At 41.3% G+C, this 23,919-nt stretch overlaps 1 protein-coding gene across 16 annotated transcripts in view; it reads right to left on the bottom strand.

Annotated features, from left to right (window-relative positions):
• Positions 1-23,919, bottom strand: part of RAD18 (RAD18 E3 ubiquitin protein ligase) — a 159,082-nt gene that overhangs the window by 111,558 nt on the left and 23,605 nt on the right. For all 16 annotated transcript variants that reach the window (XR_007774961.1, XR_007774959.1, XR_007774960.1 and 13 more), the window contains exons 3-5: positions 19,309-19,370; positions 16,510-16,580; positions 803-1,161 (exon numbers count right to left, since the gene is read on the bottom strand). Coding sequence is in view for 13 of the 16 variants with exons in the window: in XM_050957459.1 (XP_050813416.1) it covers positions 803-1,161; positions 16,510-16,580; positions 19,309-19,370 (492 nt within the window). In the remaining 3 variants the exon portion in view is untranslated. The remainder of the gene's footprint in view (positions 1-802; positions 1,162-16,509; positions 16,581-19,308; positions 19,371-23,919) is intronic.

A 23,919-nucleotide genomic window follows, 5' to 3' on the forward strand; every position in this document is an offset into this window, starting at 1 on the left:
CTTGGGTCAGGATGAGCAAGGATGCAAGAGCCAGAAAGAACATAGTGATTAGACAGCAAACATCTTAAGAAAAACAATCATCTGTAACTGAGGAAGTTTGCTATGTAATCCTAAAGTGTCTTAAAAAAACCTTTGTTTTTACTAATACCTTTCTTAGAGCTGAATTACATTTTAATCATTTGGTGCTGGCCTAAGTGCCCCCATGAAGTATATTTTTAATGCAACATCATCCTGATTAAGCAGCGGCCGCCAATACCGTTTCAGTACCCTCAAAGGGTATGTCTACACTTCAGATAGACACCGCAGCTGTCCTGTGCCAGCTGCCTTGGGTTCATGAGGCTCAGATTAACTGGGTTGTTTAACTGTGGTATAAATATTTGGGCTCTGGCTGCAGCCTGAGCTCTGAGGCCCTCCCACCTCAAGAGGTCCTAGAGTCAGACTCCTGTCCAAGCCTGAACAACTAGACTGAAATTAAGCAGCCCCTTAGCCCAAGCCACACAAGCCCAAGTCAGCTGGCACGGGCCAGCCATGGGTTTTTACTTGCAGTATAGACAAACCCAAAGATGTCCCAATGATGCAGCCCTCTGGATGAAGCACATCCCAGTTAATCATAGCAGAATGTAAGTATTTGTACCTTTCATCTCAAAGTAATATAGAAAGATTAATTAAGCATTTTAATTAATTAATAAAAAATAATTAAGGCAGGCAGTGTATATCTGATATTGGCAACAAAAGGGTAGAAGACTTTGGTGAATACAGCAAACTGAAGCATGGAATGAGAAAGACAACATAGGCAACTCACCTTTTGTAACTGCTTTCATTACAGATGTAGAGGGTTTCTCAGGATTTCTCATGTCTTCGGGACTTGTGGCTGCCATCCCTCCACTGACTACATCGTGAGTCTCTGCAGAACTACACCAGACATTATCTGTTTCTTGCTCATTGTTGCAACCTTTATATTCCACCTCAACTGCTACAGATGTCCTTTTAGGGGTCTGAGTGTTTTCCTTTATCAAGAAATGGTCTATAAGTTGTTTGTCTTGTTTTAAAGCTGAACCAACCATGGAACCCACAGCATGACCTTTGCCAGTAGAATATTTGGTATAGTTTGTTGAAGGTGAAACTGGTGGTGAATCCAAGACAAACTTGAACAGTTGCTGCCTAGAAATATCCAAAAGGTAAACATATAATTAGATAAACATAATATTATTATTGTGTCCCTCCGATAGCCTTCCCTCTACCCTTCTTTGGTAAAAAAGCAGGGAGTAAAGAGAGTAAAAAAAAATAATAATAATGGAGATACACCTATCTCCCAGAACTGGAAGGGACCCTGAAAGGTCACTGAGTTCAGCCCCCTGTCTTCACTAGCAGGACCAAGTACTGATTTTGCCCCAGATCCCTAAGTGGCCCCCTCAACAGTTGAATTCACAACCCTGGGTTCTGCAGGTCAATGCTCAAACCACTCCCTTCCCCCCTAGGAAGTAGGGAAGCTTCCTAAGCTCTAGTTCCAATTCTTTGTCATTCCCCTAGCTGTTAACAAGGCACAGCTTGAGAAATCCACCTCCTCATGTAAAATAGGAAGCACTCTCATTCAAGGGTTCAGAAGAATCAAAGAATTTATTACAAAGAAGAAGCATCCAGCTCTTCCAGCAAAGAGAACTTACTAAACATTAATCAAGTGTAACCACAGTGCTACCTTCCTAAATCTACAGACAGAGCTAGTGCCTCTGTGGCAACTCAGAACTCTGTGAAACTAAAGCACAGCAAAAACACTTAAGTGAAAACTGCTAAAGAACCCTGGGAAAGACCCTCCTTGCTACTATAGGCCTTTCGTGCAGCTGAAGAAAATTAAGATGTTCATTAGCGTTCCAGAGTTGGCCTTGGGAAACTTCTTCCTGACACAGGTTTGCACAAGGAGCTTATATTGCCCAATGAGGCCATCGCACTTCAATCCCCAGCACAGGGGGCTGAGGGACATGTTACAGGGTGTGTCCACAACACACAGTACTGCTGAAATTCTGGGTGGCACTCTGACCATAGGAAGTTGTGAACAGGCTACGGTAGTCCACAGGGTTGTCTTACGTTATATGAAGGGTCTCATTGGCCCCTACCACCACCTCAGAGCTGCTTGTTTTTGAGCTGCACTTCTTAGAGAGAGGCAATACAAATATTACATCCCCTAAAGGCAACAGTGAAACTAACAAGAATCAGGTGAATTTCATTCTGTTTAAGATTGGGAAAGCTTTGAATAGTAGCAGAGGCAGCCACTGGTGCTACTTGTAGACAATAACTCATCAACTGAGGCTAAAGAAATATAGAGTAGTGGACAAAAGTATCTATTTTGCCACTACCTGAAAAACTGAAGGAAGGCCACAGGAAGCCACAAAGGGTAACACACTTAATTAGGAAAACTGCACAGATGTGCACACTGCACTCAGAGGGGTGGCCACAGGTGGGCCTGGAAGATCGCAGTGGGATGAGGTGGGGAATAGGTGGGGCCAGTGGGTCAAGGTGAGGGGTGGTGATAGCGGAGTTTGGGGCATGCAGGGCTACTGCGGGGCGAGGCGCCTCTCCCTCGGCCCCAGCCCCAGGGCTGCTGCAGCACGGCAAGGCACCTCTCCCCCAACCCCAGGTGCTGCTGCAGGGAGAGAAAAAACAGTGAATGCAACAGATATTTTTAGGGTGCCATAGAAAAGAATAAAATAAAATATAATGGAATAAGTAGAGAATATGAGGTAGGAAAGAAAGAAAAAAGGATAAAAGGAGAAGAATGTCACTAGACACAACACAAATGCACCATAATTTATTATAAAAATAAAGGGGGAGAAATGGTGTTAAGCCTGGAAGGGAAAAGATTGTTTGGGTTGGGTTTTTTGCAAAAACAAGAGAAAGGCAAGCAAGTTACATTTTTAAATGTATCAAACTGGCTGGCAATATGTTACATTATATCAAAGTAAACAGCATACAACTGTTCCAATCCTTTAAATGGAAGGGAACAGAGGTATCAGGTTTTGGTTTTTTTTATTCTTACTTGAAGTTGCAGGATTAGTATTTTCAAGTGACAGATATAAGCCTATGAGTACTGGCACTCTGCATCAGTAACTCAAGAAACTGTGAATGTAATCACACCATTTGTACTAGCACAGTCTCCTCTCTATATTTATCCTCTGCATTACCTGAGGATTTCTCCTCCTTGGTAAAGATTATGACTGTCCACTCAACAGAAAGTTCCCATTAAAGAAAGAACAAGTAACAATGTCCAATTCAAAACATTCTTATACTAAACCAACTAGTTAGACTATTTTTATTAGTTGTTTAAGGTGCAGTAACTGCACAAGATCCTTTGGTTGGCTGTTTTTTTTAAATCCATACTTCTGCCACCAGGTGAATCTGCAATACTACTAGTCAATGGCTCTTACATTAATTTAAGGACCACATTAATTTAAGGATCACAGTTACCACTCACACTGAACCTGTTAGCCCATGTACCATTGGTATAATTGCAACAACTATTTAAGAAACATACAGAGAACCGAGAGCTCTCATTCTGATTTTTATGCACTACAAAATTCAACCTTACACTGGCAAACTCACATTTACAATAGTCCCAAGGCATGGTGAACTTCAAAAGCACAAAACAAGAGTCAAGAGCAATTAACTGTGGCAACAACAAATGTTTTGCTGTCTGCTCTCAAACAGATGTGGTCTGTAAGTTTCTATGGGTGAAAGGATTGTTATTCCATGACAGACATGCAAGAACAGAAAACTCTAGCTACTGTTGTCACAGGACTAAATTCAGGAAAAAAGAACTAGCTGGTTCTGAATATAAAGAGTGAAATTCACCTTGTGCAGTGTCTTTATGATTCACTTTATACTCCTTGTTAGAAGCTTACATGGGGGGTTAATTTCATCCTAAAAGATCAGAAAACTATGAGATAGTATATCCATTTAAAGCCTTAGGCACCAATAAAAAAAATTATAATTCATATATGGGAGAACAGGACAAGACAGGTGCAGATCACCATACAGCAATCTTCAAATTAAGAGTAATATGCTGAAATTTTAGAAATTTGTCATATGGTGGACTGCTACATCCTACATCAAAGATGATGAGAAATTAGACACCTATTATCCATAAATATTTAGGCACAATACACTCCATCAGTGTGTCTTGCCAACGGCACAGTTTTCGGGGAAGAGGTGAGCAGAATGGGGGGGCAAGAAAAGAAGGTCAGGGCAAGGTGTTTGTCTTACTGTCACATAACATGCACATTTCTTCAAAATCGACCATAAACATGTAATTACAGCAAACAGTCTTTTCAAATTGTTCTTTTCTACAAAAGTCGAGCAGGTACCATTCCCTCCACTGCAGCAAACTAAACTACGTGCAGTTCAGATAACAAAAAACAGATCAGAAAAGATATTCATTTGGCTTTGTAACACAGATCAGCTCTCGCATGTTATTGCGGATGATAAAAAACTTCTAATATGTTCTTATTTGTGAAATATCTAAAAGATTACCTAGTGGCCCATAACTCAGTTTTCTTACACGATAGAGCTGAATCTATTTCTCCTATCTTTTCAGCTCATTGTTTCATATCATAGATGTCACATTCCCTCAACAAAACAATGTACAGTGGCTAGAACAATAGGTCAATGATCCTACATAAATACAACTAAGAGATACTAATGTACAGACAGCTATCTTGTATGCAGTTTTTGTTAACTCCAGCTCCCATTCTAAAAATGTGTTCTGGCATAAAGTAGGCATCAATGCAAGGGACAATGATTGGGGTTAGGGGAAGAACACAAATTGCTTCTAAAAAATAAATACAAAAACCTAGTTTCTCTATCAATAAAATGGGCTAAAATTCTATATTAACTATAAAATCTGTCTAAGAGAAACACATATTTTCTTAAGGAAGACAGAAAAAGAAGCTTGTATAAACTCTTTTGTTCTACTGAAATACTAACACCACTTCATAAATCGTACTGGATTAAAAAAAATTATTCTTCAAAATTAACTTGCAAGATTCTCACAAAATTACATCAATTACCCAAACTGAACTGTTAACAACAATCAATTACATTCTCAGAGTTCTCTCTCATGTTGCGTTAGATAATGAAGACTGAAAACAGACTTTTTAAAGACATCGGTAACCAAACTTTGGACTACACACAATAGAAAGAACTTTACACTTTTACAATTCAGACATCCATGCTATGACTACTATATTTTAACTTGTCTACCAAAACACAAATGGATCATGTCAGTCTACACTTATTTTGTGGGAGAATCAAAATACTGTTACCAAATTCCAGAAAGACGACAAAAGTCACACAACGGGATTTTCTGAGTCAAATGTTTTTTTGACAACATATCACAGCTACATTTAGCTGTGTGGTGACATCTAGTGGCTATAGTTTGTGTGTGATGAACCAAACAACATACCGAACACAATGCCAAAATCTAATGAAAAGTCACTAGTATGTTTGGTTGTAAATACAAAATAGCCCCATTTACCTGAACCAACACTACCGTACTTGAAACTTACTTTATTATTAACTGCCACCACCTTCTCTTCCCGTCTATTGAATCCCAGTTATCCCAATTTCAAATTATCCCTAGTGGTTCTGACAAGAGTTGCTCCAAGTGGTTTTGACAACTAGGTTTATACTGCAGTTTCATTTGTCCCTCCAAAGCAGGGATGAGGAAACTTTTTGGCCCAAGGGTCACATCTGGGTGGGGAAATTGCATGCAGGGCCATGAATGTAGGGCTGGGGCAGAGGGTTGGAATGCAGGAGGAAGTGCGGGGTGTGGTATGCAGAAAGGGGCACAGGGCAAGGGGTGGGGCAGAGGAGGGGTGCAGGGTGTACGAGGGAGCTAAGGGCAGGGGTTGGGGTGACGGAGGGGGTGCGGAGTGCAGGAGGGGGCTCAGGGCAGGGTGTTGAAGTGGAGGAGGGGAGCAGTCGGGGGTTGGAGTGCAGGAGGAGTGCGGCAGAGGGTTCAGGACAGAGGGGAAGGCTGCAGGAGAGGTTCAAGGTGCAGCAGGGGGCTCAGGGCAGGGGGTTGAGGTGCAGGAGGGGTTACGAGTGCAGGCTCCGGTCCAGCGTCACTTACCTTGAGCAGCTCCACGGTGGCAGCAGCACACAGCAGGGCTAAAGCAGGCTCCCTGCCTGTCCTGACACCACGCCACTCCCAGAAGTGGCCAGCACGTCTCTGCAGCCCCTGGGGGGAGGGGAGGGCAGAGGGCTCCATGTGCTGCCTTCATCTGAGGGTACATCCCCCAAAGCTCTCATTTCCGGGAATGGGGTACCATGGGCAACGGGAGCTGTGGTGATTGGTGCCCACAAGCGAGGGCAGCGCATGGAGCCCTCTGCCCACACACACACACACACACACACACACACACACACACACCCTGTTCCCCGGGGATGTGGTGCCGGCTGCTTTCAAGAGCGGCGTGGGGCCCGTGGCACCACGGGGATGGCAATCCCACAGGCCGGATCCAAAGCCCTGATGGGCCGGATCCAGCCTGCCGTTTGCCCACCCTGCTCCAAACCCAGAAGGCAGAAAGGCCAGATACAAGGCTACCATATAACTAATGCCAAGTATCAGAGGGGTAGCCATGTTATCTGCATCCACAAAAGCAGCAAGGTGTCCGGTGGCACCTTAAAGACTAACAGATTTATTTGGGCATAAACGTTCGTGGGTAAAAAACCCCACTCCTTCAAATGCAATTGAAGAAAGCTTACGCCCAAATAAATCTGTTAGTCTTTAAGGTGTCAGCAGACTCCTCACTGTTTTCATATAACTAATGGTAATACTCACTTTGTCACACCCAGATTTGTAAATTTCACCTAGAAACTGATTCAAGTGGTAAGTACTGGTTTGACACAGTAAGACTGCATTTGAAATTGCAAACAATGCAAAGTGTATATAACTACAAATTAAGAACAACTTTTACCCTCAGCTAAATTATCTGATGTTTTATAATTTTAACACAGCAGCATATTACCCTATCTAAAAGGTTACAGCCTCATAACTGGGAAACCTTAGTTTGAGAATGTGTATGGTCTTTAATTTTAAAGGTATAAAGAGGAGTCAACAAGATCTGTAAATAATCAACAACATCTCACAACCTTTCACTGTTTTAACCCTTACGTCTGCATCCCTCCTACTCTTTGTTTACTGCCATCTTCCTATGTTATGTCTAATTTAGATCATAAATTCTTTAGCGCAGAGAATTTCTCTTTTGTCTGTAAATTGGCATATATACCTATGGTTCCATGTAAACAGCTTGCCCTGTCTAGGTGTCCAATGGCAGTAGGCATAGTTTAATGTCATACAATACCTGGGAAAACTTGTACAGAGCACCATCTAAGATGCACAAGGTAGATAAAAGCAAAACCAAACTAAATCATATAAGGAACTTGTGGTGTACTTTTGCTATATCAGGAGATCCTGGATCCCAATGATCATAAGCACATTTCCCTTGCACAAGTGTTTATGAGTGCAATGGGGTATACTTGCCCCACACTGGAGCAGAAGGGGTTAAGGCAGCACTCTGAGCAGCGGCAGCCATGTCCCCTCAACCCTGCTGGGCATGCTCCAACTGCTGCTACAGTATAAAAGGGAACAGCCTAGCTCAGTCTGGGTTGACCGCTGAGGAGGAAGAAGGCACCTTACTGTCTCCAGCCAAGGAGCAGCCAGCACCCCGGACCATGGGAGCAAGAGATTCTGAGACCCAGGCAGGTGCCCTGGTACCTGTGGATGCCTAGGAAGATGCAGTCACCACCCGAGGAGACTCCAAAGACACCCAGACTTCAACTAAAGGAGTCAGGGTAGGAGGTAGCCTAGGGAGGAACTAGAGAGTGTCCCTGCAGCAGTCAGAGTATTGTGGGCAGAATCCATGCTGACTTAGTGGTGAAACCATTCACCCCTACCAGGACCCACTGAAGCAAGGAGGGCCACAGTCCCCCTACCCCAGCCACCCACTTTGGGGGGTGGCCCAGCAAACCCCATCCTACTGACTCTACCCCTTGGGCCGCACTTCCCCGCAGCCCAAGGGAGTCCTACTGACTCTGGTCCTTGGGCCATGCTTCTCTACAGCCCAGGGGGAGTCCTACTGAACACCAGCCATTGAACCATGCAACCCTGAGGCTGAAGGCAGCCATACTGACTTTACCACTGGGCTACCACGCCTTTGCCCCACCCCTAGGGTGATGGAGTGTACTTGCACCGTGACAATGAGATAGCAAATAAAGAGAAGTGGGTGAGAACTCACTGCTTCCAAATAAGAATTTAGGAGAGGAAAACAAGTTAAGCCTCCTAGAGACCAATTACATGGGACCGCTACAAATGTATGGCATGGTATTTATAACCCACACATACAAATTCTTCTGAAAGTGTACATCTACATAAAAAATTACAGCACTTTCAAGTGGCAATTACCAATATGGGAAAGATGGCGGGAGGAGAAAGGAGATTTTATATCCTTTCCTGGATAACAAGTATTCTTGAGTAGAAAACACGACCATCACCACTGGGGTTGGAGAGGGAGTTCTCTCTTTACCACATAAATAAAGAACAATGATCATTTTCAGTTCAGACCAAATAATTTTTCTGTTTATGTGATACGCAAATTTACTGATCACCTTCACCCAGCTGACTGCTATTAGAATAAGGGCTTGTCTTCACTGCCTGCCTAGCTCAATGTATTACTCAAGTTTTGCCCCAACCCAATTCCTATCCAAACACACAAATCTATCGCTCAAGTTAAGTGGTGCCTGAAGTTCAAGCTGACTGGTCTATCAGGAGGCATGGGCTAAAGCTCCAGAGCAGCTTATGCTCTCACTAATAATAAAGTAGAGATGCAGCAGGTTGAATTACAACCACCCACCAACTACTTATCAAATCACTCTGTGACTTGAGTGTTGCTTCTCAGTTGGCTAATCTCTCTTGAGCTAGAAGAGCTCAAGTGAAGTAACTTTCCAGTACTAACTCCAGCTAAATGTTGTAGTGAAGACAAGCTCTAAGGCAGATGGGCTTTTTTTAAACCACATCAACCCAAGTTTATATTTCTGATTAGTTTGGAAACCACTGTTCTTACTGCCAATGACACAGTTCTACACTGTTAACACATAAGGGCAGCATCAACAGCAGTCCATTTTACCCTCCACGATCCACAATTCGTTTTCATGCTTCATTCAAAGAGTGGTAAATTTTGTCCCTAAACCATGGTCCAAATAATCAGGCTGTGAGCTGGTGAAATCCAAGAAGGCTGGGGAAAGGCTGTTCTTTAGCCAAAAAATTATCCTCAAGGCCGCAATTGCCCCCAAAGGGGGGCACTCCATTGTCCCAAAAAACGTCCAGTGAATTGGCATGTAGCCTGCCCCTCCCCCCAAAATTCCCTCCCCTCCAGTCAGTTGCAGGGAGATCATGTGGAACATAGTTCTATAGGATGCAGTCCCCAAAAAGATTCCTCACTCAAAGCAGCTTCTTAGAGCTTATCTACGCTACTGCTTAAGTCAATGTAACTTACGCCTCTCAAGAATGTGAAAAACCACCCCCGTGTGACATAAATTACATTGACTTACACTATGTCAGCGGAGATGCTCTCCTGATAACATAGCTTCCGCATGTTGTTGAGATGGAGTAATTACGTAGCGTGTCTTCACCAGATGCACTGCAGCAGCACTGATATAGTGTGGTAATGAAGATGAGCCCTCAGAATCTCTCTCATACACCTGTGCTATGGAACAATACCAATTCAGAGCCATCTACAACCACCTGGTGGGGCAGGAGTCACAGGACACAGTGGGCAATTGGCAAACATTCATAGGCCCACATTAATCTTATTAGGTCCCCCATCCTGCAAACAACATGGGCTTGAAGTTAAGCACAAACAGAAGAATTTGCAGGATCGGGGCCTAAGACTTATTAGAATTATTATGGTTATTCCTTTCCATGCCCATGCACACTTTGATCTTGGGGCATAAGCTTTTATTCAGCATTTTCCAAAATGTGCTTGCAACACTAGCATTTTCTTTTCCTAAAGGCCTGTTTAAGGGAAATATTTGAATTTTGTGGCACATACAATATTTATTAAAAATGCTGAGCACCTGGGCTCTAACTGAAATCAATATATGTTGCAAGTGCTTGGCACATTTGAAAGTCAGGCACTTGAGAGAGGTTCTCTTTTTTTGAGGGGAGGGTGGAGGAAGAGGAGGAGAGAGTAGGAAAGGGTGTCCTGCACAAGCCACTGCAGGCCATAAACCGGCCCTGTGTATTATAAGCTGGATGAGCACAGCCCACACGCAGGCAATATTCCCTCTGAAGTCACCTTTGGCTGCAGAGGAACTGCCAAGTCAGGCCATAAACGAATGACTACTGCAGATACTTTCGTTTTTACAACTGCAGTCACCTCACAAGCAGTCCCCTAGCTCCTGCATGTGATTTCAAGATCACATAAAACTGATGAAGGGATTACTTACAGAACTGTAAGCCCAGTCTCAAAAATATGTAAACATAAACTGTGTACCCCAGTGATGCATTCATTCTCTTGCATGCCTGAGAATAACATACAGGAGAGACTGGTAGTCTTGAAGCAAACAAGGTGGTTTCTGTTCTTGCACACATCAGCTGAGAGAGCTTTTTTTGGCAAGTATCATACATACCACCGCCACATTAAAATTAAGCAAGACTCCCCACTAACAGAACAGGTTTCTGTCTTGAGGACCACAACTGCTTTGCCATATGCTTCTCATACTTTATTCAGAAGGCCTCCAAGGCACCCATTTTGTTTCCTCTCTGATGAACTGCCCTGTCCACAGCTAGCACTAAACACAATGACACTGCTCTTTATACATCAGGACAGAACCAATCAGTCCCCAGCCCCTTAAAGCTACATGCACATCCCTTTCCACACATCAAGGATGAATAACCATCCTTTCCACACACTAAACCACATGAGGGCGAGAGAAAATCATAGTTCTACACAGTAAGAACACTGTTTTTCACCAGCAATTACAGCCCATCATCATTTCACACAAAGCTCCAATTAGGCTTTTCTGTGGCCTGATCATAGCACTTAGGCTCCTTCAGCAACCTACCCACACATGGAGGCAACTGGGGAAACACTCTCACCCTCTGTTTCCCTACTTCCCTCCAAACTCTCATTGGGTGTCCAAAAATCAACTACCAGTAGTTACTGCAGTGTATCTGAGACCAGTTGTTCCTGTGCTCTCTAGCCATTTTATTTCCACGAAGGGAGGCTACTCTTCTTTTAGCCATTGTCTATCCTAAGCACAGTAAGGGCTCGTCTTCATTGCCAAGTTAACATAGCTCAGCACAACTTGTCAGCTGCTAATATGGTCACTCTGTAGTATAAATACAACCATTTCACTGCTGCTAGTCCTCCAATACCTTTCCACGATACCCCCTTCTACTCTGTGTGCCCAGACAGACAAGTTCTCTCATAATTCACTAAGAAGAGTTCATAGCGCAGTTCAGCTTCCTGAAGCTCTATGAATCATGTGATATATCCCCGGAAGTCTTAGCACCACATGAGTGAGTACAAAATGGGCCTGGCATATTTCCCCACCCTCACTCTTCTTTTCCTCAGTAAACAGCTGAATACTTCTGCACATACTTTCTATATAAGGCTGGAAAACTTCTGCTTAAAAAGGTAAATTGGAAAATTACAAGAGTCTCAAAAGACATCTCAGAAAAAAGCTTAGGAATAGTCAACTATAGCTGTCCTTCTGTGTACACACAACAGAAAGAAGTTAGAGCACAAATTATTCATAAAATTGGAAAAATGGAAAACAATACACTTATTCCTTTAATGAATCTGATGCAGTTCTACTGCAGAGACTTGCAAAGGAAGGTATTACTGAGGAATTGTCTACACAGTGCATTAATCTGCACTGGAGGGGTGTAAATTCTAGCGTACACTAGCATGACACTAATTGGCCCATGTAGACACTGCTGGCTCACATTAAAAGTTCTCTAGCGCACACAGATACAGTCCTGTTTCACACTAGAATCTCTTTGGTATGCACTAATGGACTATGTAAACAAGCCCGTACATAATCTTCCAAATATAACGTTGGCTCAAAATTCAGTACTTGCACTAATACAATGCATTTGAGGTCACCTTTCCAATTTCAATTAAAATATTTTATGATGCATATTCCTATTCTATGCCTCAAGACACTTCCTGCAACCTGACAGTCATCACACAAAAATATTCATAAGTGATTATGGGAATTCACAGTAACCACAAAGGTCAGTAAGGAACAGTATTCAGTATTGATGCACTACAAGTACTCCTTTTCCCCCCCGTGAAATGTTTTTTTCAAGGCTGTTTTACATGCTTCTCAGGTTAGTAGAGGAGACTACTGTTTTAGGTCTACCGATCCAGCTCCATGCTGAGAAATTTCAAGTCACAAGGGCGAAGACTATTAAATCACTGTGAACTGTAAGATTTATATTGATTCATCAAAGCAATCAAAACAAATTAAGGTTTAGGATTCAATATCATAATGGATCCAAGTCAGCACTGCTTGTTCCCTGAAAAGTTAAATCCTAATTAAAAAAAATCCATTTGTCACTAGAGAGAAAGTGCAAGCTCAACTATTGGAATGGTGCAATTTAAAAATTTTTTAAAAATTCAATTAAATCTAATTGCATCCATGGACCTTCCTCAGGAGACAGACACAAAATGAACAATATATCCTGCCATCATTTATGAATCCAAACTTCTCATTGACTTTCAAGCCGGGGTCAGCTTTAAAAAAAAAAAAGAAAAAACCAATAGCCCATAGCCATATTTGTTTCCCATAACTAAACATAATTAAAAAGTGGAGCAAAGAACAAAAACAATCACTTGCTATCTTACTCTTTTTATGAGTCTCTTCATTACCCTTTGGTTAGCACAAGAAATCTCACACAGACAAATGCATCAACTCTGTGGTAAATTCTACACCAACTTGTGCTTCTTTTGCTGTTCCCATTGTTCAGTGCTACAAAATAAATCCCTAAGGTGAACCAAGAGCAAAACAGGAAATAAGGAAGACAACATCCAAGTGAAAGCATAATATTCCAACAAATCTATTAACTAAGTAGAAAAATTCAGATTTTAGTCTCCTTAGACAACTTTACATTTATTCTGCCTCTTAAATTCATGTGAGAATTATCTTCTGCATGAATAATCATTAGACCTGGTCAAAAAAAATTTTGTCAAAACATGTTTTCAACTAAAAAGAAGGTTTTGCTGAAAATGTTCATTGTTGACATTTTCTATTTTGTTTCCTATGAAAACCCTGAAACCAAAAATAAGCTTTGATTTCAGTAAAAATTTGTTTTTCAGTGTGTCATAAAAGAAATTTTTATGGGGAATTTGGGGAAACTTTTTTAAATTTCTCACACAAAACTAGTACTTTTCTACGAGCCTTTTTAAATCAAAAATCTGCAGCCGAATTGAAATTAATTCCCTTTTTCTGTTTAAAAAAAAAAATTTCACCCAGACAAGTATTGTTTATTTTTAATCCATGGCTAAAAAGTATTGTTCAAATACTTTTCTTTAAATTATGGGTATTTGTAATACAATACTGTCGCAAAGGTGTATTTTCTCTTTTCCCACCCTCACCATGTCAAAATAATCTCACTAACTCTAGGAGTAGACCTTCCAATTCGTCTCTGGACCACAAATTCTCCCACAAGAATGAGTGAAAGAAATAAAACTTAAATACAGTGAGGTTATGTGCCCTTCACTGGCATCCCTAATGCAAGTATGTAAAGCAGCTGCTGCCATAGGATGTGGCAATGTAGGTCTTCTCAGTCCATCTCCTTCTCTTGGCATGGTAGACCTTTCTATCCTCCCATTATTGTCTCAGGCATCTAACAAATAGCTCTCTCGCGGTTTCCATTATATCATCTCTGTTTCAGAAGGCTTCTGTTTCTGTTCAAAAACACATCTGCTTCCACAGAATATCCGCAATATCACTGAAGTCTTCTCCAAACATTTTTTACAGTTGCTTTTCACCTATGAAAGGAACTTTTCTAAGCTGGTTCCAGGTTTTAGTATTTTCTAGACTGGAGTACAAGCCCTTTTGAATGTGTATCACTGCAACCTTTTCTCCATTCTGTGGTTCACCTGTGTTTCCTCGTTTCTTTAAGAAACACAGCAATGATGTAAGTCTCCATGGTCAAAATTAACTCCTTACATTTAAGAAACGCATTACTATTATAGAGAAAACCCATCAGAGTACTGCCCTGTACGAATCTCAGTATTCAATCTCTTTCCCCAGTGCAATTGCTCTTATCTTAAAAGAATATGAGTATATATATATTAGCCTATTAATAAAGTTAACCTGTTTTGTTGAGGTTAAAAAAAGTAACCAGAGGTTTAAGGCCTCATATATGAGAGTTCGTAATGTATTTCAAAGAACAGTTTACACTGTACAGAGAGATCAGAAGTTCAGTTCACTAAAGAAATTACATTTAGGAACTGGAAGACAAGCACATCAATGCTAACACAGTTCATTCTCACAACTGGCAAAGAAGTTGTCCAACTTTCCTCAGCACCTTTTATTAAAAGAGTCACTATAATCCTAAAATGGATTTGGCAACATCTCTTTCACAGAGGTAGTACCTTGTGCACTCTGACACTGCTTTTCTTATGGGAAATCAATAGCAATAGGAGCTTAAAGGCTTTCCAAGGTGGCAGAGTACCTTGGTTGGCAACAGCAGCAGGACTAGTGAGTTACAGGAAATTTTCCAGAACCTGCTCTGCCTCACTGCCACGTTCTCTATTACATTTTCTTTGTTAATGGCTGGTTGTGAGGAATCTCAGTGTTGCATGGTTATTTATGGCTTTGGCTTTCTCCTCTTTCATTTAGCAGATCACTAGCTGTTAGGAGAAGTCTGAGGTTCAACTGCATTATAAATCATGAGAAGGATTAACTCATTTATTAAAGGTTCCAAAAGAGTCTGAAATAGTATTCTGTTTATTCCACTGAACTTACCTTAGTGGTTAAAGACTAGTACAGCATCCAACAGGAAAATGGACTTCACTCTCAGCTTTTCATAGGCTTGTCATGTTTACAATTTTCTAGATAATTATCATTTTAGAATCACAGTAACAAACTTTATACTGTAACTAGCACACAACATATCTATTTTAGTATTTCTGCTGCAGTTATGACTTTCTTACAATCATTTTCCGCTAAAGACCATTCATTTACATAAACAGAGGAGCTTTTCTAGTATAGTATATGCTACAGAATATGTCTGTTTGCAGATCTTACTATTTAATTGAAATTCCAGGCATACCCAACACTCAATTTGTTATTGTCCAATGCAATATGTGGAGGATACAATTATCAGTTTTGACTTCCAGTAATTACAGTACTGCTATCAGCTTCAAGCAAACCTGACTAGCATGGAGGTTACAGGTCAGAGTAGGGTGACCAGATGTCCCGTTTTCAAAGGAACAGTCATGTTTTTGGGGACATTTTCTTATATAGGCGCTTATTACCCCCCACCCCCATTCCGTTTTTTTCACAGTTGCTATCTGGTAACCCTAGGTCAAAGTAAACCTGAGCATAAAATTAATTACAAACATCTTTGAAGCACCATAAAGCAGCTGTAATACTGCTACCAACTATCTTACCTATTTGTATAGAGAGCACTACTACAAAGTGTGAAGGGCCAGGTTCAAAGCCTACTGAAATCCACGCAAAGGCTCCCACAGGTTTCAGTAGATATCAGATCAGGCAAGTGCAAAGAATCCAAGTACGAAAAAGTAGAAGTAAATGTATCTTTATTTGTATTTGTGCTGGCACACGCAACGTAAACCGAATCACATTGCAGCACCTAGTATCTTTCTCAAAGATTATCACACAGCCCAAGAGTAATTTTTCCAGTATTTCTTGGTAAACTGTGAACAAGTTCTCAAAATGGTCACTGCCTCAAGTCAGAATGGTAGTCTATTTGGTTGAACAGAATGAAACTACATAATTTGAAAAAATGGAAAAGCTAAACACCTCTCCCCCCAACCCTTTTTTAAGACCAGATTATGTGTACAGCTATCACAATGATGGGTTCCTTATAAAAACCTGTAATAATAAACCATTAGAGACATCTTCTGCCCATATAAGATTCCATTGACTTCATCTATAACTAAGTATGCAAAATGCACCTTACAATCAGGCCCTTTTTCCCTAAATTAGTCAATCCTTGTGGCATTTAGGTTACAAATTAAACGTTAATCTCCCTACATACACCCATTAATCGATTAATCTACTATATGAGATACAGATGTGAAAATTTTCAGTAGTTTATTCTCTTTGGTTGCATTATGACACAAGGCCTGGGTTTTTAACTCAAAACACACACACACACACACACACTATGGCATGCAGGCTTAGCTAAAGGAGTCAAGTGATGTCTATATTTCTAACCATGGAAACATACGTAATATTTGAAAAATTCTGTTGTACCTTGCAGAATTAAAGTTTTTTACCAGCTCATCTAATATCCGGTTATTTTTCAGGTCAGGTTCCGTGACCGCCTACAAAAGAACAGAAGTAAACAGACAGTGTTCAAGCAAGCATAATTTACTTCTCAGATGTGTGTTTCGGACACCACCCATACAACCCCCACCCCTCAAAATTATTAATTCAACAAAGTTGCATAAAAATGAAGTTCAAATATCTTCTACTGAAAACCATCTAAGACCCTGAAATAAGTGAGTCTCGAAAATGTTAGGTAATACCCAGAAGTATAGCTAGAACAAAGTATTGTTTTTAAGACCAATCCCATTAATACTAGTCTCCAACAGTGCTTTATTGTACCCAAGCTCCAATCATTGTGGAAGACAAAAGTAGGCTCCTAAGGATGAGATGCGAACATTAAGCAAGAAGGAGTAAACAAAGGAAAATGTCAGTTTGAATAACGATGGAATAAAAGATACAGATTACGGGGTAGTTTTCTGAATACATATTCTTTTAAAAGAACCGTCCTCTCTATTTTAATTCTTCTCCTGTGTTACCATTCCAGAGCTTCCTTTGCTCTTATATCAATCAATGGGATTTTTAAGAAGGTAGAAGGATGGATATAAAATGTGCAGTTCAGAAATATATACTGAAAAGTCTGCACTTTTTTAAACGTCAAAAAACCGACAATATATTACAAATAGACCTTTCTGAATTCTTGCCTTGAACAGACTCATGCTTTAGGAATACGTAATGAAAAATTACCTATATTTTGCCAGTACTTTTGAATCATTGTTTGTTGTGTTTAAGCAGCCTACCATTTAAAAACATCCAGCGAAACCCAACAGGCTTAAAGGCAAATCCTATCTTAAAGTCTAAGACAGGGGTCGGCAGCCTTTCAGAAGTGGTGTGCCGAGTCTTCATTTATTCACTCTAATTTAAGATTTCACGTGCCGGTAATACATTTTAACGTTTTTAGAAGGTCTCTTTCTATAAGTCTATATTATATAACTAAACTATTGTTGTATGTAAAGGAAACAAGGTTTTCAAAATTTTTAAGAAGCTTCATTTAAAATTAAATTAAAATGTTGATCTTACGCCACCAGCCTGCTCAGCTCGCTGCCAGCCTGGGGTTCAGTTCACCTAGGCTGGCAGCGGGCTGAGTAGGGCCTGCGGCCAGGACCCCAGACCTGGGGAGGGGAGGGGTTCAGGGGTCAGGGCAGAGGTCTGGGTGTGTGGAGGAGTTCAGGGGTGAGGGCAGAGACCTGGGGGGTGTGGAGGGTGTAGGGCAGAAGACTGGGTGTGGGGGGGGGGCTTCAGGTGTCAGAGCAGAGGGCTAGGAGATGTGGGAGGTCAAGGCAGAGGGCTAGGGTGCTCGGCTCGTAGCGGTGCTCCCAGACCTCAGCGGCTCATGGCAGGGGGCTGGTAGGGATGTGCTCTGTTCCACTCCCTTCCCCAAGGCCCCATCCCTACTGCTCTCTGCCTCCTCTATGGAGCTGCCTGCACACTGTTGCTCTTCCTCCTCCCCCTGGCAAGGGCCATCAGCTGATCAGTGCAGGGAAGGAGAGGAGGAAGGGCAGGAAAGCAGCATGCTGGGGGAAGAAGCAGGGGAGAGGAGGAAGCTTGGCTGCCACAGAACCAAGCTTCTGCCTCCTGCCCCAGCAGGGGAAAGCAGTGGGTGGGTGGGCTGAGTGGGGCTGGGACCGCAGCAGCGTGCCACTCAAAATCGGCTTGTGTGCCGTGTTTAGCACGTGTGCCGTAGGTTGCCAATGCCTGGTCTAAGACAAATGGTCTTCCCATGCCCTTTATTAAGTGAAAGTCTTTCAGATAAGATCTTAATAAGAAAGTTCTGCCTGTACTGCACGGCATGGGTATTGTTGGTCCTCACAGTGTTTTTCAGAAGAGAAGGGATTTACCCCAGTATCCATGGCCAACATCTACCACGCCTCTGTTCTATAGTATACTGCCATTTTCTACCCCAGAAGTGGCTGCACTACACAACTGATGTGTTGGATGGAATTCATTTTACAATATGAGCAGGAAATATATTAAACTACTTATTCTACACAATAGATACATAGGAATACACTTAATCTCCACAATGCAAAGTGTCCCAGCAGCATCAACAAGACTTTAATTAATGAGAACTAGAACATTAGAAAATGCTCATTGGAGGGGGAGCGGGGGGAAAAAAATCAGAAAAATTACTTCTGAGTTTACTCAGTCTAAACATTCCATCACCAGCCACCCCAAAATAACATGTACTCCTCAATTTAAAATATGGGGGCGGGGGGAGGGAAAATCAATCAAAAGCCATTTCTATCGGCTATAGGTTCTGTAAAAGTCTATTTTTACTAATCCTAAATTCTGGATCAAATTCAACCTAGCAGTGTCTCTTTAAAAGACCAGTAATGTGAACCATGCAATGATTAAAGATTGATGAAAATTAATTGTCCCTTTGGGGAATAAATGCAACATTTTCAAACTCAGGTGCCTACAAGTAAGTGCCTAAATCTGTATCAGACCACTTATTTAGGTGCCAAAGATTGCAATGACTTCAATGAATATTCAGGACCTCTGAAAAAAATCATGACACTTAGCTGCCTAGATATGGATTTTAGGTGCTCAATTTGAGACTCTCTCATTTGAAAATACCAGCAGAGGTGAACAATATAAGAAGCAGTTCTATATATCTTACAATAACATACCTGATTAGACCAAAGAAGAAGAAAAAAAAAAAAAGAGTCTTAATACTAAAGATTTACCCAAAACAATATATAAGAAAAACAAAACAAAAACACTTACCACACAACATGTTGGACACTGAGTTTTATACGACAGAAATTTGCGTATACAAAGGGAACAATCTGAAAAAAACAAATTACATACCATATAATCAGAGTGTACTAAGCTAAGATGAACACACATTGTAGACAAGTTTCAGAGGGGCAGCAGCTGTGTGAGTCTGAATCAGCAAAAAAACAAGGAGTCCTTGTGTCACCTTCGAAACTAACACACTTATTTGGGCATAAGCTTTCATGGGCTAGAACCCACTTCACCAGATGCATGAAGAGAAAAATACAGGAGCAGGTATAAATACCCCTCTGCCATGTACATTGGCAAAACCGGACAGTCTCTATGCAGAAGAATAAATGGACACAAATCTGACATCAGGAATCATAACAGTCAAAAACAAACACTTCAGTCTCTCTAGTCACTCAGTAACAGACCTAAAAGTGGCAATTCTTCAACAAAAAATACTTCAAAAAACAGACTCCAATGTGAAGCTGCAGAACTGGAATTAATGTGCAAACTGGATACCATCAGATTAGGCCTGAATAAAGATTGGGAGTGGTTGGGTCATTACAAAACCTAAACCGAATTTCCTCAATACTAATTTCTCCCTACTGTTACTCATGCTTTCTTGTCAACTGTCTGTATGGGCCACTCTCTTACCACTTCAAAAGTTACACTTGGTATCCTGCTTTTAACTGATTTATCTTATTAGACTGACCTCACACTTGGTAAAGCAACCCCCATCCTTTCATGTATTTATAATTGCTTCTGTATTTTTCATTTCATGCATCTGATGAAATGGGTTCTAGCCCAAAGCTTATGGCCAAAAAAATGTTAGTCTCTAATGTGCCACAAGGACTGCTAGTTTGTTTTTTAAACACATAGTTGAGTAACTATATATATTTTTTTTAATCTAGCAAAATGTGAACTAAAGTAATTATAGTCATATGTAAAAACCGAAACATTCAATAAAGAACACTATTCTATTTTAATGGAACCTTTACCAGCATATTTCAGCATTTGATCTCAGTCTGTGTGTCCATTTAAAAAAAATATTTAGCAAATATACCACAAAGCACATCAACTTTTATTGTTAAAATATCATGGTTTACTGAGCTAACCTTCAAGTTTGAAATAACTACACTTTCTAGAACCACAAAATTCAAATCTCATCCAGTATATGGAGTAAAATCAGGGGGAAGATTTAACACAGGTTCCATGCTCCTATCTTTTAGGGCCTTTTCCAAAGCTCACTGAAGTCAATTCACTAACTCCCATTAACTTCAGAGAGCCTTCCATTAGCCATTATTTTTATCCTCCTGCTAAGAAATGATTAAACGGGGTAAGAGTTTAATTCTGCAATGTACTGAGCACCCCCAACCGAAGTTGAAAGTTTATTTCAGTGGGAGTTGAGGATGCTTAGCGTTTTCCAGAATTGAGCCTTCCAGAAGGGCTTCTTTGGACGAAAGGCGTATGAAGGGCCTAGGAATTCCTGAGCTCCAGTCCCAGCTCTGACAATGACTCAGTACGTGGATATGGGAAAGGCACTTCGCTTCTCTGCCTCAATTTCTCCATTCAGTAAAATGGAGATAAGAACTCCCTCACAGGAGTGTTTTTAAGTGCTTTGAGAATGTAAAGCTCCATAAGCATATGAGTGCTCTGGGTTACTGTTATGTAAATTAATAGATCTGATTAAGTTCTCTGCTGATAGGTTTTTATTCCCTACTCATCTACTGTCAAGTAAATGTTCCGTCCTAGTTTTAACCGTAGACATGGCTTTCATTACACCTAAGTAGAGCTGATTAAACTTTCCAATAATATTGTAATTGCATTTCTTCTTGAAACAAATATATTTTTAAGGAAAAATCTGTCAGAAGCATCACACTCTGCATCCCAAGTTATTCACAGATTGCTTTGGGCATGCAGCTGTCTAATAACAGCTGGAAGAACACATCAAGCAATAAAACAATCATTAAAGATAATTTTAACATGTACTTTCTTATTGTTCCAGTTAAATTTCCTGCACCTCTCTGCCTGCAATAATCACAAGAACACCAATGTGAAACTGCTTCTGCAATATACCTTCCTAAGGGCTAGTCTACACTGAAGCTGTAAGTCAACCTAAGTTATGCTACTTCAGTTACGCAAGTTAAGTAACTGAAGTCGAAGTAACTTACGTCGACTTAGAGCACTACTGTCATAACATTTCTTCCCAGATCTGGACCTTAGCATCCAAAATATGGGTGTTAGCATGAAAACCTCCAAGCTTAGTTACCAGCTTGGATCTGGTACCGCTGCCACCAGCTAAGAATTATACAGTGCCTAGCTCACTGTGGTCTCCCCAAAACCTTCCCTGGGGGCCCCCAGACTCAGATGCCTTGAGTCCTACAACAAAGGGAAATAACCCCCTCCCCTTGTTTCCTGGTTACTTCCTCCCAGGCTCCCATCCCTGGACGACCCTAGGAGATTCCCTGCTTCCAGTCCTGGAAACACAAGTACCGAGAGATCTAATCTCTCGCCCTCACCCAGAGGGTATGCAAAGTCAGGCTTAGTAAATCTAACACAAAGAGATTTTCCCTTTGACTTCTTCCTCCCACCAATTCCCTGGTGAGCTGCAGACTCAGTTCCCTGGAGTCCCCACTAAAGAAAAACTCCAGCTGGTCTTAAAAAGAAAGCTTTATATAAGAAAGAAAGAAAAAAGGACATTAAAAATAGGCTCTGTATCAAGTTGACAATATACAGGGTCAATTGCTTAAAAGAAAAATGAATAAACAGCCTTATCCAAAAAGAATACAATTTAAAACATTCCAGCAACTACACACATGTAAATACAAAAGAAAACAATATAAACCTATTGTCTTACTATCCTTGTACTTACAACTTGGAAACAGAAGATTAGAAAGGCAGGAGATAGAAAGATCACTCTCAGAGCCGAGAGGGTCAGACCCAAGACAAAGAACTCACACCCAAAACTTCCCTCTACCCAGATTTGAAAAAGTCTTGTTTCCTGATTGGTCCTCTGGTCAGGTGTTTCAGGTTACTCCTTTCCAGGTGAAAGAGACATTAACCCTTAGCTATCTGTTTATGACAACTACCTACACCACACTATTTTGATGGGAGACACTCTCCTGCCAACTTACTTCCAGTCTCTCGGAGAGAGGGAGTATAGATATCAGGAGAGCGCTCTGCCATTGACTTAGCTTGTCTTCACTACACCCACTAAATCGACATTGCTAAATCAATCGCAGCAGTGCCAATTTAGTCATAAGTATAGAGAAGCCCTAACACAATGTGAAAAGAACATTAGGGTTACAAAACCAAGCACTCAAAAATTGGGAAATGCCAGAATTAAGGATGCCTGCACAAACTTAACTCAGCCTCACTGTGCATACGTTAGCACAGAGATCAGCAATCTTTGGCACATGGCCCATCAAGGAAATCTGATGGGGAGCCAGGACGGTTTGTTTACCTGCAGTGTCCGCAGATTCAGCCAATTCAGGGCTGCAGGAAGTGGCATGGGCCAAGGGATCTGCTGGCCGCCACTTCCCACAGCCCCCATTGGCCTGGAATGGCAAACCATGGCCAGTGGGAGCTGCAATCGGCCGAACCTGCAGGCGCTGCAGGTAAACAAACCGTTCAGGCCCACCAGCAGATTTTCCTGCTGGGCCACATGCCAAAAGGTTGCTGATCCCTGTGTAGCATATCAATACCAGCAGCACTGACATCACTGAAGAGTCTCCCTGGTGCCTAGCGCCAGACCAACCCACAGCACCCAGGAACGGCAATTGTAGGGAAAGTCCTGCTTGGCCCCTGCAACCCTAGGGTATGCTCAGTAGAGATGTAATCTTCCAAGAATTTAGCTGCCAAACTCCACCAAGTTTCTACAGACTACATGCAAATAGATTTTCAGAGGTATCTGAATTTGCTCAACATGTACATTTTTTGGCACAACCAGCAAAAGGCACCACCAGGGCAACACCCTTGTCAAATTTCAAGCCCTTGCGCCAAAGCATTTAAGCTACATAGCTTCTCAACAAACTGTAAATTTTTTTAAAACATGTATTTTTTCCTAATCTCACGCACTTTTTTGCTGAAACTTGCCAGCAAATTCAGCCTGAGGCTGACACCCAGCATGGAAAATTTCAGCCAAGACAGTTAATATTTGGCAAAATCATAATCAACTGAAAACAGGATCGTATAATGGGAGATGACAGGTAATCTTAACAAGAGGCAGCACTACCAGCTCCACCTATAATCCCATCTACAAGACAGCTTTGAGCCCTACTCCTGACTCTGGGTTCTGCTAATGTATTATTCTGAAAGACACTTCAGCAGTGAGTTGACAGATATACTCTTTGTAACAAAAACAATGGCATTTAAATGCACTAGTCCCTACAACAGACATCTGCATTCTCAAAAAAACAGTAGTTGTTTCCCAACAAACCTCTCAAAAAATGACTGCCCAATTTACAACCTGCATTTATGAAAGTGTGGGCTAGGATGTATAGATGAAAGATGGTGGTCTTTGCTCACTAAAGACAGTGGTTACCACTGAACCATCTAGTACGAGGCACCATCTGCAAATTCTGATTTAGAAGCAAGGACACTAGAATTTTGCTG

Source organism: Gopherus flavomarginatus, chromosome 6 (genome assembly GCF_025201925.1).
Source record: "Gopherus flavomarginatus isolate rGopFla2 chromosome 6, rGopFla2.mat.asm, whole genome shotgun sequence".
Taxonomy (NCBI): domain Eukaryota; kingdom Metazoa; phylum Chordata; order Testudines; family Testudinidae; genus Gopherus; species Gopherus flavomarginatus.